Source organism: Coptis chinensis, chromosome 6 (genome assembly GCF_015680905.1).
Source record: "Coptis chinensis isolate HL-2020 chromosome 6, ASM1568090v1, whole genome shotgun sequence".
Taxonomy (NCBI): Eukaryota; Viridiplantae; Streptophyta; class Magnoliopsida; order Ranunculales; family Ranunculaceae; genus Coptis; species Coptis chinensis.
The window spans coordinates 64,279,967-64,295,173 of record NC_141461.1 but is presented as its reverse complement, the minus strand read 5'-3'; the positions used below and the strand labels follow the sequence as shown (position 1 = coordinate 64,295,173).

General features: G+C 33.9%; 1 protein-coding gene and 2 long non-coding RNA genes across 3 annotated transcripts; all 3 read right to left on the bottom strand.

Moving 5' to 3' along the window:
- Nucleotides 1-2,771: 2,771 nt before the first annotated feature.
- LOC147493926 (uncharacterized) lies at nucleotides 2,772-4,896 on the bottom strand. Its single transcript, XR_015197530.1, has 3 exons — nucleotides 4,816-4,896; nucleotides 3,577-3,648; nucleotides 2,772-3,098 (listed from the first exon to the last, which is right to left on the bottom strand). It is a non-coding gene; the product is annotated as an uncharacterized LOC147493926 (long non-coding RNA).
- Nucleotides 4,897-5,969: 1,073 nt separating this feature from the next.
- On the bottom strand, nucleotides 5,970-9,080 carry LOC147493925 (uncharacterized). Its single transcript, XR_015197662.1, has 3 exons — nucleotides 8,751-9,080; nucleotides 6,942-7,010; nucleotides 5,970-6,145 (listed from the first exon to the last, which is right to left on the bottom strand). It is a non-coding gene; the product is annotated as an uncharacterized LOC147493925 (long non-coding RNA).
- A 3,404-nt stretch (nucleotides 9,081-12,484) lies between these two features.
- LOC147493924 (26S proteasome regulatory subunit S10B homolog B-like) lies at nucleotides 12,485-14,317 on the bottom strand. Its single transcript, XM_086567976.1, has 4 exons — nucleotides 14,248-14,317; nucleotides 13,839-13,958; nucleotides 13,615-13,751; nucleotides 12,485-13,376 (listed from the first exon to the last, which is right to left on the bottom strand). The coding sequence occupies exons 1-4, from the start codon at nucleotides 14,315-14,317 to the stop codon at nucleotides 13,359-13,361; spliced, it is 345 nt and encodes a 114-aa protein (XP_086424102.1). The 3' UTR covers nucleotides 12,485-13,358.
- Nucleotides 14,318-15,207: the final 890 nt, after the last annotated feature.

The following is a 15,207-nucleotide window of genomic DNA, read 5'->3' as shown; positions in this document are numbered from 1 at the left end:
AAAATTGGAAAGCTTACTCTTGCACGGTTGTTAATGGCTCATGACACATTCAGGGCGTATAATACCCCTATTGTATATAAGAAGGTCAATACTGAAGAAGTTCTAGAACTCCTAGTCTCCAATGAGAAATCTTTGGCAAGGCACTGCTTTCACTATATGAGGAACCTGGTTCTCCAAATTTGCCCAACAGCGTCTGCTTGCGGCTTAACAATTTGTCATTATCAAAGATTGGATCGTTTGAACATTTATTATGGGTCCAGATGCTAGATCTCAGTCACAACGAGCTTCAATCTATTGAAGGTTTGGAGGCAATGCACCTCCTGATCTCTTGCTTAAATCTCAGTTACAATAGATTCAACAGTTTCACTACGCTTAGGCCTTTGAGATCATTACCGTAATTACTTATCTTGGATCCTATAGATAGAACAAGATATTTGTGCCCTTCTCCTTTGTCTCATGCTGTAAGAGATGATTGCAATTTTGATGATTGTGCAAGTGGCGATGTCGAAGTAGCAGAAACTTGGGAAGCGGTGCTGATTTTTAAAGCCTTTCACTTGACACAGCTAGATATTGTGGGAAATGCAATCAACAATGAAAAGTTTAAGTCGTTGCTGGTAAAAGTTTAAGTCGTTCAGATTTTTGACAGTGGTCCATTGTTTAATTTGGTTTTCCTGCCCACTCAAGGGTAGTTTGGCCATTTGTAAAAAAATCAAAAAATATATTATTATAAAATGGGTTGACCACGGTCAACTGAGACGACTCAAGGTCAATCGATAGAAGAAGGACCAATCCCTAATAATCGATAATTTTAGGACCTATCTCTAAATACCCCTAAATAAGTAGGACCAATCCCTAAATAACCCTAAATTCAAATATTCAATTAATTATCGAAAAAAATATATTAAATTCAATTTACACTATACCCCTGGTCCAAAAAATTTGCATTACTGCCTTCACCTAGTCACGAATCCTATATTTTTTTGGTTACATAATCTGATAGACTTCATTTTGTTGGAAATGTACATCTAGATCAAAACATTAATTTCCAAATGACACTAAAAATGATATGTAATCCAAAATAATTATCGAGAAACTAAGTATAGAAACTCAAGTCGAAAACCCATGACAATCTAAAGCCTGCAAATGGTTTGATTAACATTACAAAGAAAAAGGTCACATTCCTATCATTAGAGTAGGTTTACAAACTCCCTTTCAGTATGGAGTAGCCTATATACAATAGAGTAAGTACTGATAGTTTTAGACTTCTAGTTTGAAGACGCAAGAGGAAAAACTGTAGGACTTCGCTTACATGGCAAAAACATGATCCTTGAGCACCGACTTGGTCTCACCCAGTTTCATTCCTAGCACATAGCATAAACAATGTGTAAAAACTAAATTTTCCAAGAACAATATTGATAGTTCAAAATTTTGACAGTATTGATAGTTCAAAATTTTGATGGAGTACGTTTAATGTTGTGTAGTAGAAAAAGAGACAATATAGTGATATTCTAATCCCAACTCGATATGCTAATCTACAGTCGATACCAAAAAAAGTGAAGAATACTTAAATAAATCTTGATTCCAAATTAGATGTAAATTGGAGATTAGGATTTTGTTGGCCGGGCCTGCTACATTGATAGCTGATAGCTAACAATTCAATAGCCAAAAGTTGTCTACTTGAATATCTAATATATGTACATTCTTAGCTACTGAGTTAAAAGCCAATATTCAAAAGAAATTGAGCATTTGTATCCCTAAATGCATTTCTCTAAGATCAGTAAGAACTTAAATGTTGTGTCCAACAATTAAGTATAGTTATGTTCAATTTATACAGGCGCCTTGCTAAACACCAACTATGGGACTCCTCACTGAACCTCACCACCACCCCCTCTGGAGGAGGGAGACACTTCCAACTTCTTCAGTTGGTAACCCAATCATTTGTCAGATTAGTGTCTCCAAAGTGCATCCTTGAGAGTTGAGACCATGACCCAAGTTTTAGTTCACTGGCTGAAATACTAAAATGCAACAGTATAGTACATATATTAGATTTTGCAAACAACCAAGTCTAAACCTTACACATAATTTGGGAACCTGAAAAGAACATGCTTCTTAATTGAGTACTGCAATATAAACGAATATGGAGAGCTTACTTCTTTCACTCACCACCGTTAAAGCTTTGAGCCACATTTTAAACCAGAAGTCACATGTTTTATTTGTACAACAACAAAACATACTGTAAACTCTAGCTTAGGGTGGGAAAGCCTTGTATAACATATAAGTTGTTTTTTTCTACATGAATTGCAACATATCTAGTTCAAAACTATTTTTTATATTCACTTGTTTGCATAAACTCCAAATGTAATTCATGTAACGTCTGTACGCTGATGAATCACTTTTTTTTTTGCTCCCAAGGATTGCATTAACAATGAAAGAATGTGTTACAGGGAGAAGTTTTTAAGTTTTTACATTACATCTGACTCGAGAATCTAAAATAGGCTGGATCTAAAAGGACACTCAAGCCTAGAGACAAATTGTGGATTAGTGTCATCATACCATATAGCTTGTCCATCTGCCATTGTAGAGGCCCTCCCTGCAGTAGCATCTGCTCCAAAATTGGCTTCATGATAGGTGTGTGTCAATTAACTTCATAAACTACTACATAAGATTCCCAACCAACATAATAACACTATTACACTAAAGTGTCAGCTTAACATCTCCAACGCAAACTCTTAAAAGTACTACAGAGAAAGTAAAATTTTCTTTACTATATTGCAAAATGTTTCAACAGGAATATCCAGCCGCTACTTACAAATATTGTCAAATATCCTTGGAAATAAAAGTTGAGAAATATTTGAAATATCCAGCCGCTACTTACAAACATTGTCAAATATCCTTGCAAATAAAAGTTGAGAAATATTTGAAAATTTTATGCTTAATATTTAACCTAGAGTCCAAATTGATTTATTGTCTTTCAAGTTCACCTCCAGCTTCTTATAAAAAACAATAAGGTCAAACAGTGCACATTCAGCCGGATAATTTGTAACTCCAAAACAATAGGCAAGTACTCCGAAGCGTCTTCCATACAATGCCTACTATTCCTGCACCAAATACCGATATTTGCAATAAAAAACTTGAGTCAGAAGTTGTGTTACAAACTTCCATTTGCATGATGATTAATAACCAACAACTAAGTTTGATGTTGTATGTATGTAATAGCAAGGATGCCATTAAAACTGAATTTGAAAAAGTAAAAAAATACCTTACAAACTAACTCCCATATATTCCCAGGAAAAAAAATTAAACAAATTGCACTGAAGTAACTACCAAATAAATAAAACTAATTACGTTGAACTAACTACATACCAAACGGTATTTCAAAATGCACTATTTCATAATTGGTCTTTGAACATTGACATGCATTTTCTCTTGGTCACAACTTGAGGACTTGTGATGAATGAATAGACCCGTGCATGCAGACAAATTTGCAAAAATAGTTGAGCTCAAGCATGTATTTAGTTATTGAATGCAACCATAATGCATCTATTAGACAGATGTGTGAGTGGTATGTAGGCATACCTGCAAGTGGCTCTGGCAATTGACATGGTAACCAATCAATCTTCAATCTTGAATATATCGTTTGGTGTTGTCCTAGAACATGACCATGAAGGAAAATGCTATTAAATATTTGACAAAGTTTTCAATATTCGATTAGGTTCACACAGGCAAAACATGATCATGAAGGGAAATGCTATTATATTTTTGACAAAGTTTGTAATATTCGATTGTGTTCATTAGTTGGAATCATACCGATCTGCCATGGGGAGTTAAGTCCATGCAAAATACATGTATTTACTATCTACACCACCAAGTAGGTTAACTGCTTCTCAAGTACAACCATGATCTAATGAACATAAAAACTTTTAACTATCATTTAAATTTAATTAGAAAATTAAGACGATTCAAAGATGTTAGACTTGTTGTTTTTGTGACTATGTTATGATGATGGTGCTCTCCTTTGTATGTGATGATCAACATTGTAGTTTTATCTCAAGCTCTTTCAATTTATTTATGGGTATGACAATTCTACACACTTATACACATGTAATACCCCCTAAAATCAAAATAGCTCATATAGTCAACGTCATACATATCAAAAAATAAAAAGGAAGACTGATCTCAGATCCATACAAAATATTAAGATTTTATATACTAAGGGGTATGAGTCCACTACCTTAATATCTTTCATCCACTACCTTAATATCTTCCAAAATTTTGTCTATATGAATCCTATATGCCACACAACGTTTTTCATACATGGCATTTGCAACCATTGTCCCTCATTGTACATCTTAGTAGTTAGCTCCTAGAAAAAGAAAAAAAAAAAACTACGCTATATGAAAAATAAAAAAATTGTCGATATGAATCTATACTTATTTATCATCAGTAACCTATGCTAACTCCATCACCCAAATTTAGATCATATTTGTGAGCATCCGTTGTGTCCTTTTATTAACAATCTTAACCCTGGTACTAATACTGAAAAATCAAAATAACTACGGCCGATTTCCAGATTACAATAGTATATCAAAACCAAGAATTATTGCTCCATCAAAAGAAGGTTACTTAATTTTTAGCTCAAATGGTATGTCAATTCGACAAAGAACCACTTAAAAAAAGTAAAAACAAAAAAAGGCCATGAGGTTTGTTATTCCTCTAACAGACTTTGTACCCATTTCTTTTTCAGCCTAATTTGTTTCCCAACAATTTAACTGAATAATAAAAACTTGTGATGAAAAGGGCAAAAATTCGACTCACCATGTATCATTGTTGGAAAGTAGTTTGGCCCTGATCCTTGATCACTGCCTTGAATGGTATTGCAACTTTGTTTTAGAAACCTATAGGGGAGAGAAAAAGATATTTAGGTATATATGTGACTTTTCTGAAAAATTTCAACAGTCTCTTCTGTATTTTCGACATTTCATAAATATAAAATCTGTCATAACCTGAAAATTTAAAACAATATACTTCTCATTGATTAACCCAGCTACTTAACCGTCTCAACAAATGCCAGAGCAGTTAAATAATTGGTTAGAAAAATGAGATCACTGCAATATTAGGACTTAGTACAACAAAGAACTTGAATGTATCGACTAATGCCAGATCATCTAAGCACCTCGTACAAATATACTTCTCATTAATTAACCCAGCTACTTAACCGTCTCGATGAATGCCAGAGCAGTTAAATAACTGGTTTAAAAAAATGAGATCACTGCAACATTAGGACTTAGTACATCAAAGAACTTGAATGTCTCGACTAATCATATCATCCAAAGCCATTACCGAAAACACATTAAATATATACTTTCGAGTCTAACACCCCAAAACTCGAACAATTATATACCTACAGTACGTGACTTTTTTGAAAAATTTCGACAGTCTCCTCTGTATTTTCGACATTTCATAAATATAAAACCTGTCATAACCTGAAAATTTAAAACAATATACTTCTCATTGATTAACCCAGCTGTTTAACCATCTCGACGAATGCGAGGAGCTTTAACTGGTTTAAAAAATGAGATCACTGCAACATTAGAACTTACTACAGCAAAGAACTTGAATGTCTCGATTAATGCTAGATCATCGAAATACCTCGTACAAAACCATTACCGAAAAGACAAATTAAATATATACTTTCGAGATAATTATTTCCAACGTGTAATACTATAATATAAAATTTAACTCCATGTCTTTTTAGAGGAAAATGAAAAAAAAATGAAAAAAACCATTCCAAGAATCTGAATCCAAAAAAAAAGTTGGATTGCACTGGCATCTTATAAGTCATAACGGAGCGATACGAAAAAAATTCTAATCTATTGTTGAAATTGCTTTTAGTTATCATGTTAAACTCAATAAATTAAAAACCATATACCCTTTAGAAACTCTTAAAAAATAGGTATCAGTTACATCAATTAAGTGTTAGTTGAGCCTACTTATCAACTGAAATTACAACCTTTCCAAAAAATTGTGGCTAAATTTGTCATTTCCTATAATGATGCATACTAAAAGAACATAGTAATTTTTTTTGTCTAGGTGGTAGACACTCTTCACATAAGTCCCACCAACGTACTATTAATGTCTGCAAAAGCTAGAGGAAATATTCATAGATAAGTGGTTAGTATATTAGTTATCATGGATCAAACAAAATTTTAACAAAGAAATATAAATAAAAATGAATATGAATATGAGGTTTCTCAAAATTTAGGCACGCCACAGTTGAAGTCACTGGAAAAGCTGGATCTTGATACCACGAATCGTATTAACGATACCCATATAAAAATTATAGAAAGCCAGAGATACCGTACCATTTCGTAGTTGCACTATGTATTAATAGGTGCACTATGTATTACTACTACATATGTTGTTTCTATTTCATTTCATTCAATCAATTTATCAAAAAAAAAAAAGCAAAAGAATACCAAACTTTCAAACCTTTCGGTTATCTAACGTAATAGACAACAAAACTGAGCAAATTCAATGAAGTTCACATCTTAAATTGACAATGGTGAGTTAATTTATCTCTCTACTGATTGAAATTTTCACATACGACAGGGTCATCTAACCTTCATGTAATCTATAGGTGCGTGCTATCTAAAAAAGAGACTACACAAACTTGATTACCCTGTATTGGCTCCGGTGCTCATAAGCACATAACATCTACTTATTTCTATACAGATCGAGATCGAGATCGAAATCATATCGAGGCAGAATACCAATATACCACAGTACAAAATTATTAGCAAAATCATCTCGAAAGCAATAAGTATTAATTTCTATATCCAAAAAATAAAATCCAACCTACACAAACACGTGAAGCAATGTAGCAATTCAACGATATTAAAGTGGCAATTAAGGAAACACATTGAACAGGAGTGTGATCTTACCGTATCATTCAAGAACTTCGTATGACGATCATATAAGCATTGATTCCTCGAATATGAGCTTGGTATTATCTACAAACATCAAAATTAAATTAATTGTGACCTTGCAAACCCTACCACAAAATTTCCACATTTATTATTAAATGAGTAATAATACATCCTAAGATCACCATTACTTGAAAAAGCAACCTGCGGGATCCTGTAGCAAACAAAGAACCCCATTCTATATCTGCCCCCACAATGAACAAATAAAACACCACTCCGATGTTCTCCTTAAATTCTAGGTCACTGCCATCCGTATTGACTAAATGCTAAGCCATGATCAGGTACTCATTATTCTTCGTTTATGGGCTTATGGCTACATTTTAATCATTTTTTTCCTTCTATAACCAAATTTCCACCATTTAGAAGAGAATCGAGTCTCAAATATCTGAAGCCATCACTCGTGACCCCTTAATTTTACTAGATTTTTTAATGAACTTTGACAACAAAACTGAGTTTACGAAGCGGAAACCATCACTTGTTTCCCCTTAAATATTAGTAAACCATTCACCTGATTACAAAAGAGAAGATACTTACAAGAAAATGGATGACAAATATTGGTAGTAAGCAACATTGACATATCATATAACATAGTGTATATAATAATTATATAATAAGACTATCTAGTATTTACCAAAAGAGAAAAGAGATGGAAATTCTGCTAGTTCTAAGCAATAATCACACTGTTCATACATTTTAAGATGCCAATGGAGATCTTTAGCACAAAATACACTCATTAAAATGTTATTGATTGTCCCCAAATTGATAAGACACTGGCGTTGAAGCTAATGCAGACAAACATAAACCCAAAGCTCGCTTCATTGCGAATAACTAACATAGAATGAGATGAAAACTCACTAAGTAATAAAAGAAATAAAGAAGATGATGAATATCAAACCTGCTCCTTCATCCTGCAACAACATGTGTCGCTTCATAGTAACAACTTAAGAATTAAGTGTAGGTCTACGGTAACTCAACTGTCGAAAGAGAGAATCAACACTAATATTGGTAAAAATGGCTTCCAATTAGCAGTAAATATGGTTATTTTGTTGGAGAGATGTGCGTGAATTTTTATTTTAGTTGAATACATTTTTATTAGGGAAGAGATTTAGAATACGTAGGGTTTTCTGTTTTTTTACCAAAATCAGTTAGTCCACATAAAAAGCGTTTTAATGGAGTTGCCCAATTAAAAATGAATGGCCTTTGCTAACACACAATAAAGGAGGGAATGCTAGCAAGCTACCCTTAGAGGGTAGCACCGTTGTACCTCCATAAAAAAACAATAATGATGCATTGGTTCCAACGTTGGACATGACATCCTTGTTTTAAGGTAAATAGTTTTCTTCTTATTATTATGCATGTGGCATGCAGTCTCTACACATGTTTCAATTAAATAACAGATATAGTTCGATGTGTTAAAAACCAAAACTAAATAGTAGATACTCTTAAGGGAAAATAGGCTTATATTTGTACTGGACTTCCACGCACAAAAGGAACAAAAAATAGTAATATAATGGTGCTAGAAAATATTAACTCAGTAGATAACATAATTTGTAACGTTTTTTCTTCATTGCAAGTGGGATCTTATTGAGAGAAGTAACAATAAGAACATCTGGCAGGTAAAAGAAGCATACCATGCATATTTTTAAAATAAAATGTGTGCATAAAAGTGGGAACCTCCTCATTCATGTTTCTACTAAAATGCTAGAGCTTATTTAACAAAATGATATAGACATATAAAACAAATCAAGCAAAGAGCCAAGGACTAACCAATAGTATGTGTTTGTAGGGGATTTGACATCTTATCTATCAGTAGCTAGTACCCACCTCCTGTAATTGCTTCTAATGCGAGAAATGATCTCGCCAATTGCTTTGATTATGTTGCAACAATTTACTCAAAAATTCAGGGTTGTGAATAACCATTGCCAAAAAACTTTGAATGGAGACATTAAGTTGCGGCACTTGTTGTATTTATTCACTCTAAATACCATTTCATGGAAATGGGATTTACTTCAAAGACGCCCAACGTGGAAGCAAGGCATAAAAGTTACAAACTGTGGTGATTACAATAACAACAATCTTCTAATTCAAAACCTTTTTTCCCCTTTCCTTTCAATTGAACAAAAAACACACTTTTCATTTATCGACTGAAAAGGAGCACTTAAGAAGTTTATCATTGACAGCTTCATTTTTGTTAGGTACTGCTCTGGTTACTCCTACTTTCACAATATTTGTAAGAGATTCCCTAAGACTTGTGTAAGGATAACTTATTTTCGAAAAAAAATATTCATAATAGACACCATGTGATACGTATGGAGCAACTAATTTAAAAAAAAAAACAAAAAAATCATATTACATGCTATATATAAAATATAATGTGTCGAAGACACCACAAACACATATTGTGTATGATATCCCTCAATTCTTGATATCTCCCCATGTCAAACACTTCGTATCTGTGTCGGAGATGGACACACGTATCTGTGTCAATGTAACTTAGCTATGGAGTCAAATACTTGCGAGCACAGTTCAAGAGGGTATGTATAAAGTTTATGTCTCTCAACATGTCAAACACATCATACTTCATTGGATATTGATACACGTTTGTGTCAGTGAAAGACAACCTCAAACAAAAATATGAGGCGATGTTGCAGGTGATGTAACTTCCACTTTTACACTACCCTAACGCCACCTACCCCTTTTCTAATTATTTAGACTTCCTTCTTCCCCAACCTAAACATAGAATGCAGAAATATAAGCAAAACTTACATCCAAAAACTTTTGTTTTGCGAGAAAACGTAAATCTAGCTATTACTACCCTAGATCCCCCACCTTGAGAGAAATTATCTTACAACTTGTATGTTCCATAGGATTTTATTTCATCATATTATTGTATATAACCTCACATCTAGCTATGAAAATTATACTATTTGCAGCTTAACCACACGTCCACACCAATATGGAGTTTCAGTTTGCACATATTAGGTCATAATAACTTTTCATAGAATCATAGCTTGTTAATTAACCACTTATCCATAACTATTTATGTTGTATGATTTGACCGTACATTAGACTATTTATCTGAGAACCCACATTTTAGTACAAATTTCATGAGACAGGAGCATAGAACAAAACTTTTTCACACCTTCGAGGGTTTTCATGAAGAATTCTTCCATGAAATTTCCCCATGCCTCCCTATGTATTTTTCTTCCTTAAAAATCGTTTTTAATTTGGAGAAAGATTCCCTTGTCTAAGTCACAAAATTATCTACCAATAAAAAGAACCTAATGAAAATTCCATGTGCAACCAAAAAGACACCCCTAATTTTCTAACTCTGTCACATAGAATTGTGTATCTATTCTTATTACCACTCTGAACCAACAGTCAACATACGACTTTTTACTTTCTAATGAGAACAATATGAAAAAATCAATGATAACAATCAAAAGACAAACCTGTTTCCTAGATATGATATGAGGATCGACAATAAAGTGAATTTCATTCATAAGCCTTCCAAGCTTCAATGATGCTAATGATATATGAATGTTTAGTCTTGGGATTGATGGTGTTTTGCATTTGTTGCAATACTCCCACACCTTCAATTCCCTCCAGCAAAATCTAAAATGAATTAAAAAATATAAAAAAAAAAATAAAAAAAAAAATCAGAACTGATTAAACAATTGTAATATGTTGTGGGTCGCCAAAGCAATAGTGCAATTAGCCTAATTGCTTATACATAACTATTTTGTTGCATATATTGCTTGAAGCTGATTATCCCAAAATAAATTTAGATAGGGAATGGATTAATGGATATATAGGCATATATTTATACATCTTTGATTTTCTTACATCCAAAAACTTTTGTTTTGCGAGAAAACGTAAATCTAGCTATTACTACCCTAGATCCCCCACCTTGAGAGAAATTATCTTACAACTTGTATGTTCCATAGGATTTTATTTCATCAGATTATTGTATATAACCTCACCTCTAACTATGAAAATTATACTATTTGCTGCTTAACCACACATCGACACCAATATGGAGTTTCAGTTTGCACATATTAGGTCATAATAACTTTTCATAGAATCATAGCTTGTTAATTAACCACCTATCCACAACTATTTATGTTGTATGATTTGACCGTACATTAGACTATTTATCTGAGAACCCACATTTTAGTACAAAATTTCATGAGACAAGAGCATAGAACAAAACTTTTTCACACCTTCGAGGGTTTTCATGGAGAATTCTTCCATGAAATTTCCCCATGCCTCCCTATGTATTTTTCTTCCTTAAAAATCATTTTTAATTTGGAGAAGGATTCCCTTGTCTAAGTCACAAAATTATCTACCAATAAAAAGAACCTAATGAAAATTCCATGTGCAACCAAAAAGACACCCCTAATTTTCTAACTCTTTGTCACATAGAATTGTGTATCTATTCTTATTACCACTCCGAACCAACATTCAACGTACGACTTTTTACTTTCTAATGAGAACAATATGAAAAAATCAATGATAACAATCAAAAGACAAACCTGTTTCCTAGATATGATATGAGGATCAACAGTAAAGCGAATTTCATTCATAAGCCTTCCAAGCTTCAATGATGCTAATGATATATGAATGTTTAGTCTTGGGATTGATGGTGTTCTGCATTTGTTGCAATACTCCCACACCTTCAATTCCCTGCAGCAAAATCTGAAATGAATTAAAAAATATAAAAAAAAAACACTAATGTAAAAAAAAAAAAATCAAAACTGATTAAACACTTGTAATATGTTGTGGGCTGGGTTACACTTGCCAAAGCAATAGTGCAATTAGCCTAATTGCTTATACATAACTATTTTGTTGTATATATTGCTTGAAGCTGATTATCCCAAAATAAATTTAGACAGGGAATGGATTAATGGATATATAGGCATATATTTATACATCTTTGATTTTGATTACATCCCGCTTATAAATTCTATTAATAATCTTACCTCGAATTGGAAGCAAAGTTCCAAGCAGTGTTTTGACAGACCGTAGCCATTCATAGCCTTAGAGCTAATTCGATAGTCCAAGAGTCGATTCGATAGTCGATTACAGTTGGAACTATAAGCTAGAAGAGGGTAGAGAGAGGCTTTTGATTGCTGCTTCTCGATTGCTACCCGGTATCAGTCGCCAGAGGGTACAGATAAATTAAAATTGAAGACTTTCATTGTACTCTTTGTTCTATTTAAGGGTTTATTTGATTGCGTGGAGAATTCTCAGGGGTGAATCTCAATTTGTGGATTTTACTTTTAAGTGGAGTGTATTAATGAGATAGGAAGCGTTTTTATGGTTGGGAGGGCGCACAAAGGTTTTGTTTTTTTTTTAATCTTTTTATGTTTCTTTCTTTTTGGTTTTGGTTACGAAGGGTTGTTACGCGAACAGTTCCCAAAACTGGGCGTCAATTTGTTTTTTTTTCAGCCGAACTTTTGTTAAATCCAACGTGACCCCTTCAGAGTAAAAGTGGGGTTGACGTGGCTTCCTGGGAGCATTCCCGACTATTCAGTATTAATGGTCTTTGATACAAGCCAAAAATACTCCCTCCTAATACCTCACTAAAATTAGAATTAGCTTTCATATTATTTAAAATAATTTAGAAAACCTCTTTTACGTCACTAAAATTATAATCAACCCCTCCAAATGTTTTTATATTGTTTTGACAGGTTTAAAGATTTGAAAAAAAAACCGATGCGTAGCACGGTTCGCATACTTGTAGCAATAATAAACACAGAGCTATTTAAAATAACATCATGCTCTAATGCTCTATTATGGTTAAATGACCTCCAAATACTTGTGTCGCTGTTCCAAGTGAGTATTGTGCTATAGCAGTAAAGATAGCTGGATTTGCTAAGTGCCATAATTTCTTGTTCTCGAATCTCAAATCTCAACTACAGCTTCCTTCGCGAACTGACCGAAATGAGTGGGTTCATCTGGTAGGTAGCTACTATGTTAGGGCCGGGTTGAGATCTTACCTGTGCCCAACCCAAATTCTTAAACGTATAATAATCAAACCCAAACCAACCTAACACTGGGTATGGTGTTGGGTCCGTAATCGGGCTTGGGCTTTGTTAGTTGTCCATCTTATACCAAGCCCAACAAAGGGGTTGGTTAGAGAACATTTGAAAAATCATTTGGAGACCAGACTGCACATACCATAAATGCAGGGAGACAGTTATTCTAAATTCTACTTACCAATGCAAACTTGATGGATCTAGAATAGAATCAGGCCAATTGCTCTAGAACAACAACGCATCTCTCATCTTTGACTTAATAGAAAGGCCACATCAGATAATTCGTTCCACCAAGGAACAAAACTGAAGTATAATGAAGTATATACAAATGTGATCACACCAATACCAGGACCTGCATAGCCAGTGTGATTTAATCATCTACCACACTTGACAATAAATGAAGCAAAGAGCTCCCATTTGTTTCTAATATAAAAATCAGTTATAGATTATAAAAACAGTTAATGTGGAAAAGCAGACATTCAAAGCAGACCTTCATCCCATTCAAGGCCAAGCCAAAAAAGATCTTGTAGCACTGCATTATCACATTTGATAATAAAGAAGTGAGTCCCTATGTTAAATCAATCACTTACTTCATGTGGGAGGGCATGCAAGATCGTGAGAGTTGTCATATCAAGAACCACTCTAGTTCCTACAGTCAATATTTCTTTATCCACTTTACTCCGGCAGCCAACAACATATCTCGGGCCACTATTGGCTTTAACAATCACTGAAAAAAAAAACAAACTTTATCAGTTAAACAGTCGCTCCTCATCAATTTTGATGGGAACCAAGTGCAAGCGCATGAAATACTTACATCGCTCATTATCAAGAGGTCGAAGAACTTCTCCAATAATTTGGCCAACACTCTGAAGAGACTTCAAATCATCTTCAATTTTAGCATACTCCTTTTTTGCAGCTCTCAAAGCTTCCTTCCCTGCATATTCAACATTCAATCTTAAATCAATGGCGTGGATCCAATTTTTCTCCAAAGTTAATTAAAAAAGTGTTCTTTCCAACTTAAAACACTCACGTGTTTAAATTCCCTGTAATTCTTATCATTAAACATAAAATTCTTCTTACTCTAATAACTAACAATTTGTTAATTCAAGAAATAAAAAAGCTAGGGTTTGTGTAATTCAGTGAGAGGTTAAAAAAGGAACATGTTCAAGTTTTGGCTTCAAGTTCTTTGTGATGCAATAGTTTTTTACGGTGAGTGCATTAACGAGCGTCTTGGTGACGTCTTTGCCAAACATCTTGTTCACCACCACCACCACCACCATGTTGTTGTTCCATGTTCAGATTCAATAAGAAGTTAACACCCGGTTTAGTTTATAAAATAACAACTCTGCCTTGTTTAAGAAGTGATGCAATTTGGGCTTCTTTTTTGTGGTGCCTGAATTAGACAGTTTGGTAGTGAAATCAAAACTTTAGTTGCGCTTTGCAATCGTCTTGAGAGATTTGAGAGATGTTGGCAGAATGGCAGCCATTATTTTTTTGGGAGAGAGAGAGAGAGTTTGGGGAAGATAGGCTTTCTTTTTTCTTTCTTGAGTTTTCTGTTTGTTTCGTTTTGTATGCGTACAAAAGGGTGTATATTTCATTTTTTTCCTACTGAATTATGGTAAAAGCTGAGGTGTCCTCTTAAGAGAAAAAAAAAGGGGTGACGTGTTTCACTGGGAGAATTCTCAACTACTCAGTATTCATTGTCTTTGATAGATATTAACCAATTCTCCTGTCCTTCAAGGACTTCGAACTTCCAAGTGAACTTATACATGGTGGGAGCGAGTATTCATTCATTTTATTGCTAATATATATTGGTCTGATAGGTCTGTTCATAATGGAACATATACATACAAACTGATAAACAGCTTATTCTCATCTACATATAGGGGGGATTCGATCAGTTAAACAAAATGTGGCAGACAAAAAATGGATGGATCAAATACAGAATAATTATAAACTAATAATGTCAAGTATAAGAGACTAAAACATGGACTTACCTTTGAGCATTGTTCACGATGGCATGTTCCTTGAGCAAGAATGCATCAGGGGTTCGGATAAGTCTGTGCCATTGGTTTTGAGGGCGAGTATCAAGCAATATTGAAGCAATTGCAGGTAAGCATGGCTTATATATCCAAGGAGCGGTGATGCCGTGATGGTATCGAGTTTCCACAAATCCAACATGG

Excerpts from the sequence above, each read along its gene's own strand:
- LOC147493924 (XM_086567976.1), bottom strand. The coding sequence starts at position 14,317 with ATGGAACAACAACATGGTGGTGGTGGTGGTGGTGAACAAGATGTTTGG. Across the intron at positions 13,959-14,247 it reads AAGACGTCACCAAGACGCTC|GGAAGGAAGCTTTGAGAGCT; the intron begins GTTAATGCACTC and ends TTGAATATGCAG. Across the intron at positions 13,752-13,838 it reads ACCTCTTGATAATGAGCGAT|TGATTGTTAAAGCCAATAGT; the intron begins GTAAGTATTTCA and ends TTTTTTTTTCAG.